The 22,839-nt window shown below is 34.8% G+C and overlaps 1 protein-coding gene across 1 annotated transcript in view; it reads left to right on the plus strand.

Annotated features, from left to right (window-relative positions):
• LOC118196258 (NF-kappa-B inhibitor alpha-like) overlaps positions 1-17,686 on the plus strand; it is a 48,072-nt gene extending 30,386 nt beyond the window's left edge. Inside the window, exons 4-6 of the mRNA XM_035367686.2 lie at positions 4,016-4,220; positions 4,977-5,065; positions 17,088-17,686. Of these exons, the coding sequence (XP_035223577.1) occupies positions 4,016-4,220; positions 4,977-5,065; positions 17,088-17,486 (693 nt within the window). The 3' untranslated portion in view covers positions 17,487-17,686. The remainder of the gene's footprint in view (positions 1-4,015; positions 4,221-4,976; positions 5,066-17,087) is intronic.
• The last annotated feature ends 5,153 nt before the right edge of the window (positions 17,687-22,839 follow it).

The following is a 22,839-nucleotide window of genomic DNA, read 5'->3' on the forward strand; positions in this document are numbered from 1 at the left end:
TCAAATTCTGTATTGTTTAACGAAGACTGACTACTAGGGGGGGGGGGGAATTGGAGGCTTGGCACCCGCATAAGACTGAGTTGTACTAGATGATATAGGGGTTAACGAAGGCTGATTACTAGCCCAAAACCAAAAGTGGAGGCTTAACGGAGACTAACTACTAGCCCAAAACCAAAAATGCAGGATTGGCATAGTAATTAGCTGTTTGTGTACTATAGGTTAGGCCATTCCTGACGAAATGCTTTCGAATAAATGCGCAGCAGTTTAAGGGTGAGGAGAAGATCTGTAAGTTTGAAATCACAGACGTGATCTCGATATTCATCTGATATTAAGAGAGTACCGAAAATAATATAATACCGAGAATGAATATGCGTAGTTCAGGATGAATAGGAAAGTTCCTTCAATGTGGACATATTTATTTACAAATGCTTGGCTTTTGGCACTTAAACCATTAGTCATCTTGCGTCCAAGTACTTCTAAGCGACAGAATTAAAACTGTTAAATGCAGAGCACGTGCTTAAATATTCTTTGTCCATAAGTTGTCGAGAGTCGCAAAGAGAACTTGCTATAGTATTTCCGAGGCTATGTGTAAAAAAGTAAATCATGCTTAGTCAAAGGAAGGAATGATGCCACAAACTATACCATGAGGAGAATCGGGAATATCATATCCCTTGTTCAGGAGACATTGCCAAGCTTTTCACCTAGTGTTTACGCAAAAATTTAAATCATGAATCTTACTAAATTTGTTATTTATCAATCTCTTTCAACAGAGACATACATTAAGTGTGATGAGATTAAATACAGCTAAGTAAAAATGATTGATATCATTTTTGGCTTCGCCATTTCTGAAGAAATTTTCCTTTTCTCAAGTACTATCCCTGCAAAATTTTTTATTTGTCTAGTGCAGTGATTCTCAACTTTTTTTTTTTTTTTTTTTTTTTTGTCGCGGCACACTTTTAAAGATTTCAAAATTGGGCGGCACACAAAGAAAAAGATAAGTTTAAAAGTTGCTTACATACCTGTTGTTTACACTGTGTAAAATAGTTTTTGATAATAATTTTGAATGTAAAATAAAATAATATGTACTACAAAAACAGCAGTACGTTTATTTAGGGATTAATTACAAGTTAATAATCAGAATACTTTTAATATGAAAATTGAGCTTGATTTTTTTTTGATAATTTCATTTATATTTGCTCGTAAAAATGACAATTCTACTTTCATATCGTCTTCTACATTTAACAGTCTTGATCTTTTTCTCGTAATTCACACAAATAAGATGTAGAAGGCTGTAATAATATTTTTAATGTTTTTTTGGCCATTATGGAATAATCGCATATAATGTTAATCCAAAAGGAATTAATTGATTCTTCCGAATATTTTTAAATTAAATCTCGATTATTAGAAAGCGCAATCAGTTCTTCCTCTTCGTTCAAATTTAATTTAAATGCAGAAGTATTCGGCCCCAAATCGGCTTGGATACCACAATTGGCGCGCTTATTAATGTCTTAAAAACAGAGTTTCGCCAATTCTCATGTGCACCGGATTAAACCCATTATAATTTTTACTATATACAGTCCTAAAATTTGGCGGCACACTTTAAGAATTTTGCGGCACAGTGGTTGAGAATCACTGGTCTAGTGTAGAGAGATATCTACTAGAGGAAAACTGTAGAATTTAGTTTAACAGTCATTAAGTTTATCTATGAAAAGTTTATTATGCATCTAGAAGCGCAATTTTTAGTTTTTCCTGCAAGTAAAATTGAAGGAAAATTAATGGTTAATTTCTGTTTTACATTTCTAATATTTGTATTTTTATTCACCAAAATTCCACACTTTAGTGATTACAAGTGCCCTGTAAGGAATCAGGAAAATGACGACTAGTGTAAAATTCTTTGAAGGCGAAATCTTAACCCAAATGGGGAAGAAGTCGGTCATTGTCTAAACAGCGGAAGATAGAAATCCTAAACCCATATCTAAACGCTTCAGTATCCGGATGTTAAGAAAACCAAAGTTTCCGGCTGCCGGAATATGACGTTGTTAAAACCTATGTTATCAGTATGTGTAAGGAAACTGGCTCCATTTAGAAGTCTTTTACTTAGGAATCGACTTTAATTTTACTTATTAAAAAATACTTTCTTTATGTGTCCCTTTCCGCCGGCAGCGCTAGTAAGCTTTGCCGTAATCCAGTTAATCCATTTAATGAAATCCTTGCCGCTGTGAATGATTAGCAATAGTGGCTGCTGTACCCTTTGCCCGGGATCGAATCTCGAATATCATGGATGTTTGTAAATGTATAGTATGTTCATTGTATGGGGACACTTGATAAAGAACTAGCAGAATGTCCTCCCGAGAGGTTTGCTGTTATTATATTGCGAGGGTCAAAAGTCCATTTTATTTCATGGAAGAATACACCGCTCAAATGTGCAATCATATCTTCAGAAAATGGATTAATTATTCTCATTCTGTACAAACAACGGATTCATCTGGAGAGATCCTTTAGTTACGTAGAGCAAATTGATGTTACCATCGGTGTCGTTCGAATTCTCGTAAGAAACTTTAAATGTGACATCAAGTAATTTTCTGGTTTTCCTATAAATGCTAGCTTCTGTTTGTTGAAAATATGAGGACTGATATCACAATGTAAAAGAGAGACGGTTTTCGAAAGTATGAATTTATTGTTTGAAATGTTGTAAGAACAACTGGAAGAAATACATCGAGTCTCTGAAGAAATGCATCCAGGATGATGCATCTAATCTCTTAAACTGAGACTATAGCATCGAGTTTCTTGAAGAAATAATCGAAACACGCTTTGGTCTCCTTAAGAAATCCATCGAGATAGGTGGTGACTTGGTTAAAAATTGTTGAATAACTACGTCTTCAAAGGGGAAAATTATTAACTACATATCTAAATTATTCCTCTAGAAATAAAAGACCTTCTACACCTCACAACGTATATAATTTTTTACCTTGTTTCTGCATTTCTTATTTCATCATTATTACTCTATTAAATCAACAATTACTCGTTTTTAAATTAAGATGCCATTGAAAAGAAGTAAAACCATCTATCTGCAAAATATCGCATGTGGCAAGAAAGTAGTGAGAACGGATATGAGCATCCAACAGTAGTCTGACGGTTTTCTTAAATTCGAAGAAAGTTAGATTTCTTTCAGGATTTAATAAAAGATTTAGTGCATTAGTTTTTTTCTCATACTATGAGAGAATGATTATATCATCATAAATTCTTAACCTGATTTAACATTTTTAATACTTTACTATGTCGAAAAATTCATACGTACAATATCTTTAAATAGCTTGCAGAGATTTCGTTGCTACAAATAACAGTAACTCTTAGATCGTAATGCTTAGACGTCCAGACAGTGGTGGCTACAGAAGCAAAAGCTTGCGATGCATTGAAGATACTGAGGAGTATGCAGAAATAGTTATTAGCGTTGGCTCATCTCATTCTTTTAAGGTTAGGTTATCTGAATATGGCAAAGCATATGAGGGGTATATGCCTAAAGGAAGAGACAGAGGACTTAGTATGAAAAAGTGGTGCTTATTCACATTACACATGAGGAAAACCACAACTGTGCAACCAGCCTGTTGGCTTTGGTTGGAACCGACTTCAAACTACCAGTATTTAGCAGTTTTAACTACTCGGCCATTGTTGGGGTTGTCATTAGTTTAAAATTATTAAGAATGACTTCATTTTAAAGTAAGTCAGATATTAACAACTAGTTTTAAAGAGAGAAGAAATAATGGAGGAAAACATTAATTAGTTATAAACGGCAGTCCACTCGGAGGGTTAAAGAACTAACTTAAAAGTGCTTTCTGTACATAAAACTAGCAACGGAAAACTTGTGCTCGGTGAGGTCGGATGTTAATCGTAATTCGATATTAACTATCTGTTAGGTATACACTTAAGAATCGAAAGCATTAGGGAAAAGAATTGTTTTCCAGTATTATGTAAATGCAGAAGAACGCGATAATATTTCACTAATTTTGTATTACAGACTCCTTTACATCTGGCTGTGATTTTGGGCAATGCCGAAATGGTTCGACTGCTACTAAGGTGTGGGGCTGCAGTAACCTTGAGGGACAGAAATGGCAATTCGGTTTTTCACTTGGCAGTTAAAGCGAACGCCAATGCAGAAGTTCTTCAGTTGCTCTTGACTCAACCTCAATCGAAAACAGTTATCAACTCTATGGATCATGAAGGTATGTTCAAATTTGAGGAAGCCTTACTACAGAAATTTTTCAATGAAAAACTGTTGATTTAGTCTGTATACATTGAGATACTAAATTTAATTACTTAGATAATTAATTAATTATTCTAGAATTAAAATTTAATTTTTTAAATAGTATAGTGGCTTGGGAAATGGCAATGGAACTATTCTTTATATGGAAGACTAAAAAATACAACAGATACATACGCCTACAAACATCAGTGTCTTCTCCAAGATTTAAAACCGAGTCGATCGGTAAAAATGCAGAATTTAATCCTTTAAACTTATTTATAATCTTGAACGCGAGACTTTTGCAGGCTGTGAGCTTTTGCGAAGAAAAAAGTATAGCCGTTGAAACTACCGGCGTTAGGCATTTTGCCGCCCGGTACAGTCTCTGCAGTTTCTGAATTCTGCAGTGCGATGCCTTCCGAAATTCTAAAATTTTGCTGTCCTCTAAATTCTTCTGTCCAATGCCTCTGCTAAATTTTAAAAATATCCTTAAATTTCGATGTACAGTGCTTTTCTAAATCCTGAAGATTTTGCTGCCCCTAAATTCTGATCGCCGCACCGGCTCTGACACCGATCCTGGCCTGTAATCATGTTTGAAACAGAAATCTTCACTTCGGCCATATTCAGGTCTCTTAATACTTTTCCAATTTATGATAAATATAATTTTTTTATTATAAACATGTTAATGATTTTTGTGGATCAAATTTTTTTTCTAAAATTAAAAAAATTCTTGTTTCAGGTTATAGTGCTTTGCATTATGCTGTATTCAAAAACAATCAAACTGCTGTCAAATACATTCATCAGTACGGTGCAAATATGAATATTGTGGTAAGTATATAAAATTTAAATTTTAACTTTATTGTAATCATTCTTCAAATTGTTAGAATAATCTGTCTGTTAGCAGAGAAAATATTCTGTGTTTTTCTCATGAACATTATTACATTACGTTATGAAAATTCCCTTCTTACGATTTGCTTTCTTTGCCTAAGAAAATCATGCCGTTGCTTCGCATTAACTTCGATATAATGAAACGGAAAAAAAAAAAAAAAAAAAAAAAAAAACATTCTGCGACCAAAATTGAGAAAACGGGCTTTGGTAATTTATAATACTTGCATATCTTAAGTTTTTGTAGTTCTGCGCAAGAGTTTCATATATGGAGTTCTACCGATGTTTAGCCGCTTCAAAGAAAATGCGGTATTCAAAATAAGTTCCAAAAACTAATTTTAAAAGTTCAGCATGTGTGCAAAAAATGATTTTCTTTGTGGATCCACAGAAAACCATTTTTCATTTTTGCAAAATTACAAGCAGACAGTCTTAATAGCAGTGGTTTGCCTTACCTTAACTATTATTGGTTTCCTATGTTAGGGGTAGTGGGTAGTGGTTTGCCTTACCTTAATTATTATTGGTTTCCTATTTTATTAGAGGTAAAAATATTGATGACTGTCAATTAACTTATATAAAAAAGATATAGTTTTTTTTTTTTTTTTTTTTTTTTTTTTTTTTTTTAAGTAACTGAACTCCTAAACGACATTCTAATTGGAGTTTCTGCGGTTTGCAAGCATAAATATGCTATTAAATGTTTGCTCGTTACTGACCATTTAATTATGAATTCTGAGTTTATATGTATAGAAACAACCAAACAGCATGGATACTCCTCTTACTTTTTCTCTTGAACTTGAGATATCTACTAATTTGAGATCCGCAATTAATCATGGACAAGTCTTAGGCACCTTGTAGGTGCCAATATGACTTTCGCTCAACTCCATCCTAATTTTGAAGGTGAACGAACCAAAAGACTCAGCGATGGATCCAAGGACCTTTTTTCCTTTTGGAATATGAGTCCTAAGGGGGCGTTAACGTTATGATCACAAGTAGCATTAGCTGAATCGTTGCTAAGCAACGAGATCGTGCTATATCACGCAAGCTGGTACAAGAATTTTATCTAAATGTTGTAACTTTTCATTTTTATGCAAAGATGGTTTAAGAATTTCCAACCATAGTAAAGCTAGTGAGTTGAAGACCTGTACACACCTTCAGGTGTTCACATATTTACTTTTCTTGATCGGCTATGACCTTCTTCGATAGATTTGAAAGTAGTTAATAACATTTACACCATGTACTATGAGAGTTGCTATGTTTAAGCCATAATTTGAATGTTTTGTAGAATTCATTAATTATGTTCTATTTTTGTGGATGTGACTGACGAAACATTATGGACATAAAAGCTCACTGCATTACCCTGCATAATGATAGATCCCGACTTATGTTCTTTTCGCCAGTCCTGAAGTGTCTGGTGTGCAAATATAGAAAAATAACACTTCTCTGACTCCTATGGAACCAATATTTTATTCCTCACGATGTTATAGATTCTTATTCATAAGATTTATTTACATTTTACATGCACGTAGCATCGCGTGACAAAAACTCGAAGTTTGTTTACTTCGTTCTTCGCGGAGACTAGAAGGTGTTGCCATTCCGCTTTAACTAAATTTCATTAGAAACTTAACGGAACTGAAGCGGCACTACACACCCCCCTTCCTAGTGACAGCGATTATGGAAGATAGTCTTTAAAGTGACTGGGGAACTTCACATGTCTGTCGGTTCTAGTAGTCTTGGTTTTATGATGTGTTTCTGAATTTTCTTCAGTGTTCTTGAGTGCAGGTGTTTCCCCAAGTCCCGCTTTCTTGGAATGGGAGTTTTGAAAAGGAATATCAGAATCTTGCACTAGGAAACATGGCTTTAGTCTGTCTATTGAAACTCTTTTAATTTTTCCTTGGATTTCAATATCGAAGTACTTATCCTTTCTTGCTCTTACAGGATACGGTCCAAGATAGACAGGCTGTAGCGACGAATTATTAATGTTGTTGTATAGGAATACGTGAGAACAGTTGGAAAGATGTTTAGAAACAAAGACTGTTCTATTTCCATGGGTGGTGGTAGAACTTGGCTTCATAGCTCTTATTATTTTCTGAAGGTTTTGAGAAAATTCAGACTGTTTCGTATGAGGTACTGTTGAAAAGAATTCACCAGGTAATGCTAAAGGGGTTCCGTATACAAGTTCTGCGGATGAGCAACCTAAGTCTTCCTTGATGGCAGATCTTATGCCTAAAAGAACGAAAGGCAATGCTTCCAGCCATAATTTTGATTCGAGTAGATGACATTTGAGACTTGCTTTTAAAGTTCGGTGTTGTCTTTCAATCAGGCCATTTGCCTGTGACGCAGTTGCAGTGTTTGTATGAAAACCAAAATATTTTCCTAAAGCTTGAAAAAGTTGGCTATCAAATTGCCGACCTTGGTCAGATGTTATGCGATTCGGAATTCCAAAGCGTGAAAACCAAGTATAAATCAAAGCTTTAGCAATAGATTCTGCTGATTGATCTTCTAACGGTACCGCTTCGATCCATCGTGTATAACGATCGATGATGGTTAGAAGGTATTTGAATCCTTTGCAAGGAGGTAGCGGACCCACCAGATCTATGTTTAAATGCTGGAATCTGTGTGGAGGTACTTTGAATTCTCCCAAAGATGAATGTGTATGTCTGTGAACTTTAGATCTTTGGCAAGATAAACATGCTCTAGTCCATAGTTGGCAGTCTTTATTCATATTGGGCCATATGAAACGTCGTGTTATCAATTTTATCGTGGATCTTCTTCCAGGATGAGATAAATTATGGATTGAAGAAAATATTTTCTGCCGAAACTTTGCAGGGATGTATGGTCGATTATAATTTGTAGAAGTATCACAGTAAATTTTCTTGTTGCTGTCCGGTATAGGGATTTGTAGGATTTTTAAGTTTGGGTTGTTTTTTAGTGTCTCCAAGTCGTCATCTTCTTGACAGTCTACTATAGTTTGTAAGTCTATTGCAGATGGTACAGAAATGGTGTCTATGCAAGAGAGAGCGTCAGCGACGGTATTTTTATGTCCTTGTATGAATCGGATATCGGTTGAGAACTGGCCAATATATGACAGTTGTCTAGCTTGTCGTGGCGAAGCTTTTTCCAAATTTTGTTGGAAGGCAAATGTTAGTGGTTTGTGATCCGTGTATATTTCAAAAGTTCGCCCTTCTAAGATGTATTTGAAATGTTTTACTGCTGTATAGATGGCTAAGAGTTCTCTGTCGTAGGCACTATATTTTTGTTGTGCTGATGTCAAATTTTGGGAAAAGAAACTTAAGGGTTGTTTTGCATTATTCACAATCTGATGTAAAACGGCTCCAATGGCAGTATCGGAAGCATCAGTTGTTAGCGATATTTCAGCCTTTTTGGATGGGTGAGTTAAGTTTGTGGCATGAATAAGTGCATCTTTTAAGATCTGGAAGGCGTTTCTTGTTTCTGCCATCCAGGTTATTTCTTTTCTGCAGTTCTTTTTAATACCACTGAGCGATGTTGTTAAAGGTTGTTGCAATTTCGCACAATTTGGTATGAAACTGTGATAAAAATTCACCATACCTAAAAATCGTCTTAAACTAGTAAATGACTTTGGTTTTGGGAAATTTTTGATGGCATCAACTTTCGTTGAGAGAGGTTTAAGTCCTTCAGCTGACACTTTGTATCCCAGGAATGCAAGTTTTGTTTGACCAAATTTACACTTTGCCGCATTAATACACAGGCCATATTCGTTTAGTCTCTCGAGGACTGCTCGTATATGTTTTCGATGAGTTTCTTCATCTGGAGAGGCTATTAGAATGTCATCCAAATAGCAAAACACGAATTCTAGTCCGTTCAACACACTGTTCATGAAACGTTGGAACGTTTGGGCCGCATTTCGTAGGCCAAACGTCATGAATGGGAACTCGAATAAGCCAAAGGGAGTGAGAATGGCCGTTTTCGGTATATCTTCTTCGCGAACTGGAATTTGTTGGTACGCTCTAATGAGGTCTGTGGATGAGAAAACTCTTTTTCCAGCTAAAATGGAACTGCAATCTGTTAAAAATGGGAGAGGGTATCTATCAGGAATCGTGACGTTGTTTAACGCTCGATAGTCTCCACAAGGTCTCCAATCACCTGATTTCTTCATAGCGAGATGTAGTGGGCTCGACCAGTTACTTTTGGATGGCCTGCATAAACCCATTTGGAGCATAAATTCAAACTCCTTTTTAGCCGCTTTGAGTTTCTCAGCTGATAGTCTCCTGGCTTTAGTGAAAACTGGTGGACCTCTGGTTTCGATATAATGTTCGATGTTATGATTTTTAACTTTATTATTAACTACATTCAGTTTTAACAAATCCGGAAAATCGTTAATTATACGTTTATATGGATCATTTACGGCATTTAAAATCGGAATATTATTATTGTTATTTTGAAAACAAGGAGTTCCATTGGTTGTTAAGAATGTAGTACCATCAATCAACTTGCGATTTTTAGAATCTACCAAAAGGTTAAAATTTCCAAGAAAATCCATGCCTATTATCGGTTTGTTTACGTCCGCAATTACAAAAGGCCATGTGAATGATCGTCTGAGTCCAAGATCAAGCTTGAGTAATTTATGGCCATATGTTTTAATTTTCGTACCATTTGCAGCAAAGAGTTCTAATTTTGAGATGTTTTTTTATCTGCAGGTAAGGGAGGAATTGATGAGTAGTTGCAGGGTTGTTTACACTTAAATGACTTATCACCGAATTTTTTATGATAGTAACAAATATCACTAGATCTGTTACCACTGTAACTCCTATCTCGTGATTTGGATCGGTTACGACAATAGGGACGACTGTGGCGTTGCTTGTTTAAAGCAGAAACTTGTAAGCTAAGTTCACTAACCTGTTTTTGTAAACTTTCAATCACTTCCGTTTTTACCGTTAAGGATGAAGCAGCAGCTATTTGGGGAGTAACAGGGTTCAATTCCCAAATCGTATCGGCTATTGTAGCCACTTTTGACAAATCTTCACTACTAACAGATATATTGCTATGCAAATTAACGGGTAAACGTTGTAGCCACAATGTTTTTAGGAAAGTATCTGTTACTTTATCGCCTGCCAAATTACGCATCTCACACAGCAATTGAGATGGCTTTTTGTCACCCAGTTCTAATTCACTCACTAATTTTTGGGTTTTTTGATTCTCTGAATCAGCATATAATGAAATTAGTCTAATTTTAATTGCCTCATATTTATTATCTTGTGGTGGACTTAGCAAAATATCAGATACCTGTGACAAAATATCGGGTTCAATGGAACTTATAACATAATCATATTTTGTTTGATCTGCACTAATTTTTGCATTTCTAAATTGTGCTTCTAGTTGAATAAACCATATTTTAGGATCTGGCTTCCAAAAAGGAGGAACTTTAACGCTTACCTGGGCGACAGATGGAGTTGTTGCTTTAATTTCGGTTTAATCTTCGTCAGCCATTGTAGAATTCGATCACGCCGGGATACACCAGTGAAGTGTCTGGTGTGCAAATATAGAAATAACACTTCTCTGACTCCTATGGAACCAATATTTTATTCCTTACGATGTTATAGATTCTTATTCATAAGATTTATTTACATTTTACATGTGTAATAACTTACTTACATCTTCTTTATCGGTGGTTCTTGTGTTCTATTGGCCAAACAAAGACACTTTCCTTTAACTAAATCTATTTAATGAACAGAAGACTATGTACAAATATTATATACAGATTACAGAGTATCTAGTTTATGTCACTCTCAACCACTCTCATCAACCTCTCAACCCTCTCTGCCGAAACTCTTAATTAGCTAAACATACGGGCGGCGCAGCGCCTTCTATCTCTTTTTTCTACATCACTCCCCACCTGTACTCTTTAATAAGAGTACACAAACTTACTTACATAACAATATCAACATTAAATAATAATGGATTAATACTAAATGGTATGACATATATAAATGAATAATATAAAAGAATAATCTATACTAGTATATATCAAAGCCACAAATGAACATAATAATTAATAATATAATAAAAACTTAATAATATCAAAAGTTCTAAATTAAATCTCGAAAGGATATAACATCTGGATCGATCTTCTGAATTGTCCTTTGGGCGTGCGAACGAGGCACGCTCGAACATGTCCATCTCTTCCTCTAATCACGTTTTCAATTACACCCATGTCCCAAAGTAGTTTGGATTGTTTTGGTCCTTCTACCAACACAATGTCTCCAGTCTTAAGGTTCCTCTCAGTTTTAGGATTATCAAAGTTATGCGCATTTCTAAGATGGAGTAAATATTGCTCTTTCCACTTGATCCATGTTAATTTTAACAGCTTAGATTGGTAAAGCTTCCTTCTGGTTAAAGTCTCTTTGTCGGATACCTTATTAAAAATTTCCAAGAAATGCTCGGGAAAGTTAAATGTACCACGTCCTGGCAATAAAAACTGTGAAGGTGTGAGCGGGCGAGGTTCACCCAGCTCGTTGCTCTCGTATGTTAGAGGTCTATTATTTAGCACACACTCGAGTTCATTTAATATTGTAGAGAGCTCTTCGAAAGTCAGTAATGCTCTCCCTAAGATTTTCTTCAGAGGTTCCTTGATGCTTCTCATCAAACGCTCCCAGAACCCTCCCCACTATGGGGAACGCTCAGGTATGAATTTCCATGTTACCTCTTTGGATGTCAAGAAATCACTCACCCTTGGATCTGCTTTGATTCTTTTAAATCCTTTAATTATTTCACATGTGCTGCAGAAATTCTTCGCATTATCTGAATAAATCACTTTGCAGCTCCCTCTTCTTGCTAAAAAACGTCGTAATGAAAAAATGAAACTTTTTGCTGACATATCTGAAACCACTTCAATGTGTACAGCACGAGTGACGGCGCATGTAAATAAGGCTATGTACACCTTTTTGTGGTTATCCGCTTTGTCTCTAATAGTAACTGCTCCCGTTAAGTCGATGCCTACAACTGTGAAAGGATTACTTTGGACTACACGATCTCTGGGTAACTGACCCGTTAACTGTTTGGCGGGCTTCACTGAGAACATTTTACACACCAGGCAAGCGTTAATAACTTTCTTTACTACTTGTCTTCCTTTAGGTATCCAAAATTTATTCCTGACTTTGGACAATGTTGCCATGACTCCTGAATGGAATAATTTTATGTGTTCACTAAATATCACTAGTTCGGTGAACTTCGTTTTGGGTAGAATAATGGGATGTTTTTCGTCATCTATTAATTCTGCTTGTTCCAAACGACCTCTGACACGCAAAATACCTCTACTGTCCAGATATGGTGCTAAACTGTAAAGCTTAGAATCTGGTGTTATTAGATTATTCCTCCCTAGTTGTCGAATATCCGAAAAGTAATTCGCTCTCTGTACTTGTTTTATCCAGTACTCCTCAGCTTCTTGGATCTCCAATACAGTAAGAGGACCTTCTTCACAGACACGTTTTCTTAGCTTGGCGACAAACCGCTTTACCCAAGCTGTAACTCTCAACAATTTTTCGAGACTGCTGAATTTGGTAATGTCTAACGCATTTTCTTCTTCTGGAATAGTCATCTGAACGTAAGTGCTTAAACGCTCCAAATTTTGAGTATCAGTTTCTACTTTAAACTTCTGCTCAGGCCATTGATCTTCAGAATCTTTCAACCATGATGGACCATGCCACCAGTTATTATCTTTCACCAATGCATTTGCTGTTTCACCACGAGTTAATTTATCTGCTGGGTTTTCCGACCCTGGACAATATTTCCACTTATCAGGCGAGGTACAGTCTTGTATTTCTGCAACTCTATTCGACACGAACTGCTTCCACTCCCTTTATCCACCACAAGCAAATTTCGGAGTCCGTCCACAGAACTAACCTACCTACCAAATCCTGAAACATTTTCAATAAATATTTCCCTAACCTAGCTGCAACTACAGCCCCCATCAATTCCAACCTAGGGAGGGACAACTTTTTTAACGGAGCTATCCTACTCTTCGACATTATAAACGACGTACATACCTCTCCTCTCTCATTCTTATATCTAAAATATGCCACGGCTCCATATGCCACTACTGACGCATCACTGAAAATATGAATTTCAACCGACTGACCTATACTTAGAACTTCTGTAAAGTAGTACCTCTCTATTTTCAACGCGTTTAATTCCTCAATTTCAGCGCACCACTTTATCCATTTGCACCGTAACTCCTTTGGCAACTCTGCATCCCACTCCAAACCTCTCTCCCATATTTCCTGCATCAGTCTCTTAACTCGCACCACAAATGGAGAAATAAATCCGACTGGGTCAAACACCTTAACTGCTGTGCTTAACACCGATCTTTTACTATTTCTCAACGATTCTAAACTACTCAACAATGATGTAACGTCTACTTTCAAACCATCCTCTTCTAAGTTCCACACCAAGCCTAACACTTTCAACTTACTATCTCTCTCAGACCTACTTTCTTCACACAACCCTTCATGAACCCACAAGTCATACAGCTCTTTAGAATTAGTGTTTAGCTTTCTCAAATTAAAACTCGCATCTCTCAAAATAGATACCGCCTCTGATGAAAGACTGAAAGCTGATTCTACACTTTCCCCTCCATAACACAAATCGTCTGCATACAGTGAGCTATTTAGCATCTCGACACAGTTTTTGTTTGTTTCCGCATATTTCTTTAAATGATGTTTGATCGTTGCACTCAATAAAAACGGTGAACAATTACATCCAAATAATACTCTGTTCATTTGCATAATTTTAAAGTTCTCACTGTCATTATCAGGATACCAGAGAAATTTTAAATATTGCCTATCTTCCCTTGCTATCCCAATCATCAAAAACGCCTTTTCTATGTCACCGCAGAATCCAATTTTAAATTTTCGAAAGGCAAGAATGATATCCAAAATATTCGGATTTAGGTTCGGGCCCTTTTCTAAGCAATCGTTTAACGATAGCTTTCCTCTTTCGCAACTGCTGCAATTAATTACCATTCGAACTTGAGTGCCTTTTTTATCTTTACGGACCACTGCTCGGAATGGCATAAAGTACCCCTCTCTCGTATCCTCACACTCTTGAATAATGTTGTTTTGTGTCTGAAATTTAATTATTTCCATAAAATGTTCCCTCACAAAGCTGTTACCTTTTAACTCTCGCTGCACCCTTTCGAACTGCCTTTTCGCTAAACCAAAATTATTTTCCAAATGCTCTGGACTCCTATTCCACAACAAGCGAGACTCATACCTTCCGTCTACATATTTCAAATCCTCTTCAAATTGTTTAATTATTCGCTCATCGCCAGAACTCCTTTCCGACGCACACTCAGAGATTCCTAGACTTTCAATCTCCCAAAGTTGACGAATCTGTTCCGATATTTTTAATTCTTCTTCCGAATCGATGTGTATAAACAAGCCGGTGGAGTCTGACCCTGAACTTAGCTTCTTACTCTCTCCCCCCACTCTATCACTCAACGTCCAACCGAATATGCTTTCATGCAGTACTAAATAGTCTGTTAACCGATGTGTTTTCCCCGTTAAGATGCAGTTCAAGTAATCATTCCCAATTAAAATCTGTACCTCTGCCACTTCACTATCGCAGCTGTCAGATAAGTGAAATCCTTGTTGGCGAAGATTGTTTATAATTTCTGCAGATGGCCTGGGTAATGCATTGGAACATATGGTTTTTACTTCGAGTGCTTCGATGATTAGAGTGAACCCTGTCTTATTTTTTAGAGAGTCTTTTTCTTTTAAATTCTCGCACTGGCGGATTCGAAGATGCAAATGTATGAATTCTTAATCTTTCTGTACCAATAGTTGGTAAACTTGCTTTTCTGGAAATAGACTGACAAAAATAAGATCTTTCGGAAGCAGAATCGCATAACAACCTAACGTTAAATGTGGAATTATTTCCTACCAGTTGACCTCTCTGATAATAAATCACGTCATTAGGAATTTGCTTGCTCAGTGTTTCGAGGAATAGTGAACTAACGTTTGTTTCTTTTGCTGCGCTCGCAGTATTTTTAATGGATTTATTTTCTTGCCCATCTGCATCAGACAGGCTCTCTAAATGCGACAAAGATTTGCAAATATTACATTTAACCCATTTTGCTTTACAAAATGGTTTTTTGTGACCCTTTTTTAAACAGCGCTTGCACTTAAATTGATCGTATAATGCTTTGTGTTTCTCTGAAATACTTAAGTCGCAGTCTTTTGAGAGGTGAGATTTAAGACAAAAGTCGCACATATAATTTTCGACTGATATATTAAGCGTCGCCGCTGTTACCATTTTCTTTTTAATTGGAGCAACACTCTTACGATAGTTGTCGGTATTTCTTTCACTGGTTATCGAAAGTGTTTGTTGTTTAAGACCCAGAGTTAGTGACTTTTCGCGCGCTTCTACTTCTCTCTTTAGAAACAACAATAAATCTGACACTGTTGACTCTGTGTCGACCTTTTGCTCCCTACTAAACTGTAACACTAAATCTTGCGGTATACACTTATATAAAATAGGAAGTAATAGATTGCCGTAAGAATTAAAATTAATATCTAATGTCTCTAAACTTCTTGTTTGAACTGTTATTTCATCATATAGTTTTCTTAAACTGGATACATCACTTGATCGGCGTACTGACTCTAAAGCTAGGAGAACGTTCATATGCGCGCTAACTAATATTTCTTTTTTCCCAAATCTGTCAGTTAAGATTTCGATGGCCTTTATATAGTTTTCTCCTATTAATGGCAATCCGCTTATAGCTTTTGCAGCTGAACCGGTGAGTAAAGATCTTAAATAGTTAAACTTCTCAACATCTTGAAGCGTATTGTTTTCGTGAATGGCAGCTTTATACTGAGCCCAAAATTCAGTAAATTTACATAAATCGCCGCTGAAAGTTTCTAAGGTAATGCGAGGCAATTTAGTATTATAATTAGTTTTGATTTCCGAAACTTGTGAAGTTGTTCCGGTTTTACCCACATTTTGAATATATCTATTGACTTTAGATTTACATCTAATGATGGATTCGCTGTATTCTAAACAATGTTCTACTTCTGTCTCTAATTCCTGAACAGTGCTTTGAGCATTAATAACTTCATCATATTTTAACAAGCTAGTTTCTCTCTCGATTAACACTGAAAGCGATTCCTGCAACACTTCTAGGTTCGGATTCTCGCTTTGCAATTCCTTATCTAATTTCCTTATTAATTTTGTTACACTGGTACGAACCGAACCTCTAATTTTTCTATTTCTCTCGACGGTTTCTTCAGAACTCATTTTCATAGATAAATTGCATGCAGATAAATGAAATGACTCACCTTCTGGCCTGATGCTACCAAAAACTTGTATATATGTAATAACTTACTTACATCTTCTTTATCGGTGGTTCTTGTGTTCTATTGGCCAAACAAAGACACTTTCCTTTAACTAAATCTATTTAATGAAGAGAAGACTATGTACAAATATTATATACAGATTACAGAGTATCTAGTTTATGTCACTCTCAACCACTCTCATCAACCTCTCAACCCTCTCTGTCGAAACTCTTAATTAGCTAAACATACGGGCGGCGCAGCGCCTTCTATCTCTTTTTTCTACAACATGCACGTAGCATCGCGTGACAAAAACTCGAAGTTTGTTTACTTCGTTCTTCGCGGAGACTAGAAGGTGTTGCCATTCCGCTTTAACTAAATTTCATTAGAAACTTAACGGAACTGAAGCGGCACTACAAATCCTACTTATCGAATTATTTCGAGTTATTACTGTATATACCAGCTGCAATTGTTGGCTCTAGCCATTTATAACAGGACCATTCTTGCTGACTTACCCTTTATATTTTTCTATAATTCTGAGTACATTATTTTGATATCTGTTAGCAGTATATCTTAATCCTTTTTATGCTACCTTAATGCGGAATTTCAATAAATATCATTAATTCATTTGATGTAATAATATTCATCTTTCTTTTTAATTCTAGGATGGAAAGAGTGGCAGGTCTGCGCTTATTCACGCTGTCTTGGATCAAAATGCAGAAATGGTAAGTCTGCTACTAGAATGCGGAGCTAGTGCGGAAACACAAGATTATTCGGGACGTTCTGCGTTCGAATTGGCGCTGCAATCGTCAAATGCGCAAATTTATAAGTTGCTAGAAAATCGAATAACAGTCAACGAACTTTCTACCACGTCATATCCGAAATCAGATTCTCCAAAAAACGTTTTCGAATATAACATCGCACCTTCTGTCAATAAAGCCGTTAAAAGAACTCTCAATCAAGTTACTGTAGTTAAAGTAAAGAAAACATCGGACGCAAAAAGAAGCACAAGACTCGAGAAGCAAAATTTTGCTGTGAAGGGGCAAGAAGAGATGAATTCTTGAATATTGTAGCCCGGAAATCTGCTGACGTTTTGTCTTAACAGCATTATGCCAAAAAAAAAAAAAAAAAAAAAAATCTTCTGTATTCCTTAGAATTCACTTGTAGTGTGCTGTCTGAAAAACGAAATTCTTACTTGTAGTAACTTATTTAGTAGAATGGGATTGTAATTTCTGGGTCTATAAAAGCAAAAGAATGTTTCCTATTTTCCCGAACCTTCCTTTATTTTTAATATATTTCCGGATGTGATATGTATGTACCTGTAGAATATATTTCACGGGAAGCAGTTTTTGAAATTAAGCATTTCCATCCATTAGATGGTGAAACATCCTATATTTTACGTTATAGAATAACACACTCCAAACAATTTTCTTTGAAAAGATGTATACATATGCTAGCTTGATATTTCTGGAGATAAAACATACTTTTGTTATCAGCTCATTTAGACTATGATAAAAATTTTCTAAACATATCTCTTAGATTAATTATTTCAATAGATAATTCTTACAGTAGTATATCATTCTATTTATTACAGTAGTATATCATTCTATTTATTATGTTGACAATATTTGCTTTAAGAGCAATACTTTTAATTTAATAGTAGCCAGTAGGCAACCTTGGCGTATATATCCTTCTGTAACAAAATTTTTGACGCGTGTGTTGTCATATAAAGGCAAAGATGCAAAGTATCTTTTAACATGGTGTTTTTCTTGCGGTTTAAGTTCCAGTAGATACACATATCAAATATAAACCAAATTAACAAAGCGACTTTTATTTGTTATGACTAGTTGTATTAATAAGGCGTATTTAATGCCATAAGTAGATATTAAATAAGTTAAATTTATAATAAAAGTAAATACTTTAAACATATTTCAATTCTCATTTAGTGACTTAATTTATAATAAAATGTTAGAAAAATTGTAATAAAAAGTGATTTTTCAAAGATATTTAGCTGATTCATTCATATTAAACAGAAAAATTAAAAAGCTGTCCAAAATTTTTATATAATTTAGTCTAATAGAAATTAGAATTAAAAACATAAAACATTATTTGTTAAATTATGTACGTACTAAGAAAATCAAAAGCTGTGATTTTTAACAGAATAAATTTATAACTTTATCTTCCCTCAGAACACTTTCTATTGATTTTTGCGTATAGCTGAGAAAAAAAAAAAAAAATAGTGTTCTAATATGTTACTATGTGTATTTCATCTTTGAATATTGTATAATCTGATGAAAAAAACAGAGGAAGGTTATACCAAAAAGAATAATTTTTCGCTACTTTTGTGACATTTTTGTGGACTGTATTCATGTGTGTATATTTATTATATATTTTCATATGCATTTATTAAAAAAATGAATCATTTACATTAAACATGTAGCTGTGAATTTTGTCTCATTGTTAAAGCTCACCTCACGTTTATTATCTATCAGCAGTTTGAGATAATATCAAATCGCAAGGAAAAACTGAAAACACAGGAGGAGATGAGTGAAATAATTGTTCTTTTTTTACATTGTTTTCATTTTGTTGTCAGGAAAATGTTGATTAATAGAAACATAGATCCATTATTGAAAAGGAAACTTAGAAGCCAGTAAGATTCAATATTTAACCTCATTTCAATTGACGCTCGCAGCTACAATTTACTTGGCAATTTGATCGTGCCTATTAAAATCCATTTACATTTTGATACCATTGCGATGGAAGAGAGCAGAACAAAATAGCAGCTTATCAGGAAAAGAGCGAAACTAAAGTGCTCAAATATCCAATATGGAAGCTCACCAAGAGAAGATTTTGGCTTAGGTAAGAAAGGCGTTAGTTCTCAAAATTTTGAGTTCAATTCCGAATTAGCTACGTCATGAGCGTTAGTCAAGCCATGTGGCATAGATTGATCTAGAAATGACGCAGTCCAAAAAAGTTACTATTTTCGAAATGGAGAGGAAATACTCGAATTAAGAATAAGGAATTAAGAGGCTATTACTAAATTAAATTATAAAGCTGATTATATGTGTATATATATGTGTGTGTGCAAGATAAAAATTCTGATGTGGACACTACATGACTTCCTGGTACGACCTATTAAATTATGCACATTTTTTCGTTTAAACTTATTTCCCTGAATTTCATTAGGGAGATATAGTTCTCATTCAGTCAATTCAGTTCTCACTTCGCGGCAAGGAAAAGTACATAAAAATTTATAACATCTTCATTAAAAATTGTAAAATTCAGAAAAACCTAAAACACCAAATAGAGTTAAAACCGTTAGCAAAATGTTTGCAGTTAAAATTATAGTTTAATTTAATTAGAAATAGGTAGAAAGACAGATTTGTCGGTGCACAAAACTTTTGGCCTAGGTCGGCAAAAAGGCACTCAAGTTGGTACAAAAAGTGACTTAATGCACTATGCTACCGAGTTTCAAATGTGAACAAGTGGCGGCGACGTAGGCTTAGTGGAACTTAAACGACTTTTAAATTGTTGATAATTCTACAACTATTGCAGGCGGATTAACTAAAGGATATAAAAACCTTAACCGAAGCATAAAAACAATGTACTTCAATCACTTTTAAAGCGAAAGAGAGATGCACATGATTTAGGTCTGTTTCCGCGATTCCTGTTTCCTGTTTCCGCGTTTTTAAAAAAATCTTCCTGTTTGCGGGAAATCGGGGAGTACATTCCCCCTCCCAGAGTTCCTCAGGGGATGTCAGGATGAGTCATTAAGAAGAGTTGGGCAGTTCCTTTGTGAATAAGTTAGTCATCGTCTTGACATTGTTAGACTGAAGACGTTTAGGCTCCTCTCGAAATCATTAGTTTCATTACACTTTAAAATCTTTAGTATTAGCTGTTATTTTCGTATCTAAATCAGTATGCATGTTTTAGAGATTATTGAAACTAAAAGGAAAAAGCCTTTAGCCCTTTACAAAGGTTATCAATATCGAATTCGGAATAGAAATAAGGAAAATGTAGTTTATTGGATTTGCATAAATGAAAAAACTAAAAGCTGCAAAGGCTCAATTAAGACCAAGGAAGAAGTTGTTTTGGAAGAAAAAATTTATATATGTCAACCTGATACAGCACATTATTTAGTAAAAAAAACAAATATTTATAGCAAAAATGAGAGCGAAAGAAGAAAATGTTCCACTTTCTCAAATTTACAATGAAGAAGTTGGAAAACTATACAATCAGGACTTTGACATATTAACCAATATTCCGCAATTTTCAAGTGTTAAAACAGCTCTATACAAATCTAGGCAAAGTGCCGAAGGATACGATCGAGAAACTACATGTATAGAAGATTTAGAAATTCCTAATCAATTATTAGCAATGGATGATAACTTTAGTTTTTTGTTGTTCGATGATTTAAAAGATAGCCGAATTTTGGTATTTTCAAGTAAGAAGGGGAGGGAAGCAATGAAAAGCGGCAAAACTTTCTTTATGGATGGAACTTTTAAAAGTTGCTCAAAGCTTTTCTCTCAAATTTATACTATGTTGATACTGGAAGTACCTCTAACGAGATTAATGTTGTTCCTGTGTTGTTTTGCTTACTTCCCGGTAAGCGAAAGCAGACTTATGAGAGATTATTTCGTTTAATTAAAAATCCTATTTCTGATTGGGATCCTAAAGAAATTGTGATGGATTTTGAAATTGCAGTTATAATTTCACTGAAAAATAGTTTTCCTTCCTTAAATATAAAAGGTTGCAATTTCCACTTAAATCAGTCTCTGCGGAGAAAGATTCAAGACTTGGGACTTGTTAACGAATGCAGGCATAATGAAGAAATTAGAACCCATCTCAGAATGTGAGAACCCTTGCATACATACCCGCGGAATGTGTCGATGATGGTTCACTGTGCATACAAGAAAGTTCACCTCGTAATGCAAGATTAGAGGCATTTTATGATTACTTTGTTGAGCAGTGGCTTGAAAATGACGTCGTAACTATACAGATGTGGAACTGCAATGAAAAATTGCACAGGAAAAATTATATTGTTGAAGGATGGCATCATAAATTAACTTCTGTTATTAGGAAAATCCATCCTAAAACTCTAGAACTGATAAAATGTTTGAAAAATGAAGCTAAAGAAAGTGATTATTTTATAGATCGTCGTTATGTAAATTTAGAGGGGAAAAGAAGGAAAACAAGTGTGGTCAAAAAAGAGGAAAGAATCCAATGTATTATGCAAGAATTTTACTCATCACAAAATATAAGAAAGTGCTTATTATCTCTTTCTTATCTACAAAAATTCGATTAAAACATATGAAAATTTTCTCTAAAAATAACTTAATAATAATTTTTTTTAAAAAAAAGGAAAGTGACTAACATCACACAATTTTTAAACCCGCCAGTATTTTTACTGCCAGTCCTAAGCCTGGAAAAGTGTGAAGGAAAGTTGAATTTTTTGTTATTAAATTGATAATTTTAGTTATAAAGTATTTTCTGCCACCTTCGTGATTAATTGGAAGCATACTCGGGCGTGTATTCGAGAGGTCCAGGGTTCGAGACTCGGGGAGGGCACTGCATATTTTTCAGGTTTGTTGCATTGATTAAACTTAATAATGTCACACAGTACTCAAATTTATTAAATTTTCTATAAAATAATCGTAGCATGCATTTTAAGGCATTATCAGAGATTTTGAAAGCACGAATTTTAAGGGATTATCAGAATATCGCAATATTCGACGAATACTGAATTCTCCACTTTTTTAAATATCCATCGTCAGAGTAAACTCAAGTCGTCTGATATTTGCCTTAAAGAAGCTGATTGTACTTACTCTTCAATTACAACTGTTGAACCAGTGTTTCCGAAGTTTTTAATATTGCCACCATACGAATAAATTAAATTGCGAATCGTATTTACAATTGGAATTGAAAGTGACTCACAAAGTACAGTTTCTCTTAAAAAAGAAGCTAGATGAATAGGAGATTTAGAAAAAGAGCATTTTAAAATGAAATAATATCAAATAAGTTGATAATAATTAGCAATTTCATTATATACAGATGTGTATATAAAAATAAATGATTTAAAATATACTCTTTAACTATTTATATTTACAGTTAATAATTACTAACAAGTATATACACATAATTAATTATTTTAAATTAGTATGATAAATATATACAATCACTGCTGAATCGTGCGCTATGCTTCTGGAATTTCTGAATTAAATCTTTGAAACTAACAAATTTACCTTTGACAATTAATAACAGCTAGGAAAAAAAAGCTTCTTTTGGCTAGGACAAAGCTTTCTCAGAAGCTGCCTTGATATTCGAGGTATATTTTCTTCTCATCTGCCTTTCTTTTCGCAACGAATATATATTCTGAGATTTTATTATAATTCACCTTTATGCAGAATTTCGGAAGAA

Source organism: Stegodyphus dumicola, chromosome 1 (assembly GCF_044657685.1).
Source record: "Stegodyphus dumicola isolate Sdum_Otavi_A_Nest chromosome 1, ASM4465768v1".
Lineage (NCBI taxonomy): Eukaryota > Metazoa > Arthropoda > Arachnida > Araneae > Eresidae > Stegodyphus > Stegodyphus dumicola.